Source organism: Diaphorina citri, unplaced genomic scaffold, assembly GCF_000475195.1.
Source record: "Diaphorina citri unplaced genomic scaffold, Diaci psyllid genome assembly version 1.1 scaffold2134, whole genome shotgun sequence".
Classification (NCBI taxonomy): Eukaryota; Metazoa; Arthropoda; class Insecta; order Hemiptera; family Psyllidae; genus Diaphorina; species Diaphorina citri.
This window is the reverse complement of record NW_007379559.1, coordinates 19,249-21,259: the sequence shown is the minus strand read 5'-3', so window position 1 is coordinate 21,259 and position 2,011 is coordinate 19,249. Positions and strand designations below refer to the sequence as shown.

The following is a 2,011-nucleotide window of genomic DNA, read 5'->3' as shown; positions in this document are numbered from 1 at the left end:
TAACATCTTAAAAGGGTTATAGAGTTATTAGGATTATAGGTTACAAATGGATGGGTAAGCTGCAGTGAGCACCAAAGTTGTGATATAATAACACAAAGAAATTGAATTTATTTATTCTACGTAAAATTTTATGTACAATCGACTATTCATTCATTTTTTGCGATTGGCGATTTCGCGAAATCATATCGCGAACATCTCTTAACTGAAATGGAAATGTACCAATGTGACTTATCATTTCACAATGTTTTTCCTTCATAAATCATGATGCAAAGATTTTACCTCTGGTTTGAAATTAAGTTTCCATGCTTTCCAACAATATTAAAAATGTTCTGAAAATTTTGATCCCAAAACGTTTTCAACCTCAGCCATCAAAATATTAATAAAGAATAATCAATTTTAGTTTTTTTTTTTTTTTTCAGAGCTTTGCAAGATTCAAAGTTTCTACTTGCAAACTTTCCCACCTACACAAAATCTTATTTTAGACATGCTCAAAATTTGTTTGCCATCAACTCTTACAAGGAATCTGAACAATTGTTTTATGAAGTTCTCAAGAGAGACCCAGCCTGTACAGAGGCCACAGTGTACACAACAGAGCTGAAGAAAATAAAACTCATTTTGAGTAAAAAACACAACTTTCAGAACAAGGGTTTGTCGCAGCAAGTGAGTTAATTTTATTTTACTGAATTTTATTTCGAATAGCTGTAAATAAAATCAAACTTGCCAAACTGGTTTATCTCTAACAGATAGTGCAACACGAGATAATTATGTATCTCCCTATAAGTAAGTATTTAGAAGAGTGTCCCAGAATTTATTTTTAAAATGTTTTTCTCGGAGCCTGTAACTTTTTGATTTTTTATGCGGATATTTTTGCAATATTGCAAAGTCCGCGGATGGGATGCCAACTTTGGATTTTTAAATTAGAACCCCTATTTTTTATTGCACATTTGTTTTCTACGTTAATAAATATAAATAAAAAAATCTTCAAGTACTCACTCGAATTTTTGCTGTTTGTTAACAAATCCTATGTTTCTTTGTTTTACAGGAAATGGCCAAACTTAGCAGGGAACTCCAAGTTGATCTTTATTATTCTGATACAGATGAGTTCAAGGATGATGAAGTGAAAATCAAGGAGGTGACGACTACTAGCAAAAACAAGGCAAAGAAAACCTAGCGTTTTATTTTTTCACAGCAAATATGCTAGCAATTCGGTTCTTAATGATTCATTTTGTATGCCAGGACATACCAGACTTTTTGCGGGTTTTTGTAAAATAGCAGTACGCAACTTCAAATCAAATCATGAATCTTTTTTTTTTCTTTAATGGCAGGATTCTCACCTAGTGAGCTCTTCCACCCAACCGGTTTTTGTCAGCTTAATAGCTGACATCAAAAGGAAAGAGAAAAACAAAGGAGGGAGAAAAAGTTATTAGAAAAATAGAACAGAACAGAATCAGAAAGAGGGAAAGAAGAATTTAAGAATGTTTGGAGTTTTTCACTAAGTAAACATTATACGGCGCGAACGACATGCACTAAAACATTGTTAAAGCGCCTAATGGAAAAAAAAAAAAACATTATGAGAAAAACTCTTCAACAAGAACTTTAAATCCGTCAGTGGAAAGGGTGTTTCCATTTTTGAACCCGTACATATTTGATCACTAGCTGAAAAGAGGGAAAGAAGATCCCGCTAGTTCATCCCGAGGCATGGCCAAACTTGTAGAAAAGGCATGGCCGAACTTGTAGAAAATAATAAAAAATACGGTCGCGCTGCGCGCTCCCTATTAGCTGCATAGTTATCAAACTAAAAACATAAACGAAACTCAAAATGTTGGTCGAGAGCGGAACATTTCTCTCCCGCAGTCTCTGCACTCTGTGTATTTCTAATGGAGATTTTAGCGATCAAAAATTCATATCTCAGGATCGGTTTAGATTTTCGCAAAATCCTTTATTATTGCACACCTAGACCATAAAAGGAATATTCCTACCAAATTTCAGCTCTCTAGGTGTTGTGGTTCAG

At 34.0% G+C, this 2,011-nt stretch overlaps 1 protein-coding gene across 1 annotated transcript in view; it reads left to right on the top strand.

Moving 5' to 3' along the window:
* The window catches only part of LOC103518267, a 9,840-nt gene extending 8,271 nt beyond the window's left edge, over positions 1 to 1,569 (top strand). Inside the window, exons 2-3 of the mRNA XM_026830125.1 lie at positions 420 to 660; positions 1,043 to 1,569. Coding sequence (XP_026685926.1) covers positions 420 to 660; positions 1,043 to 1,171 — 370 coding nt within the window. The 3' untranslated portion in view covers positions 1,172 to 1,569. The remainder of the gene's footprint in view (positions 1 to 419; positions 661 to 1,042) is intronic.
* Positions 1,570 to 2,011: the final 442 nt, after the last annotated feature.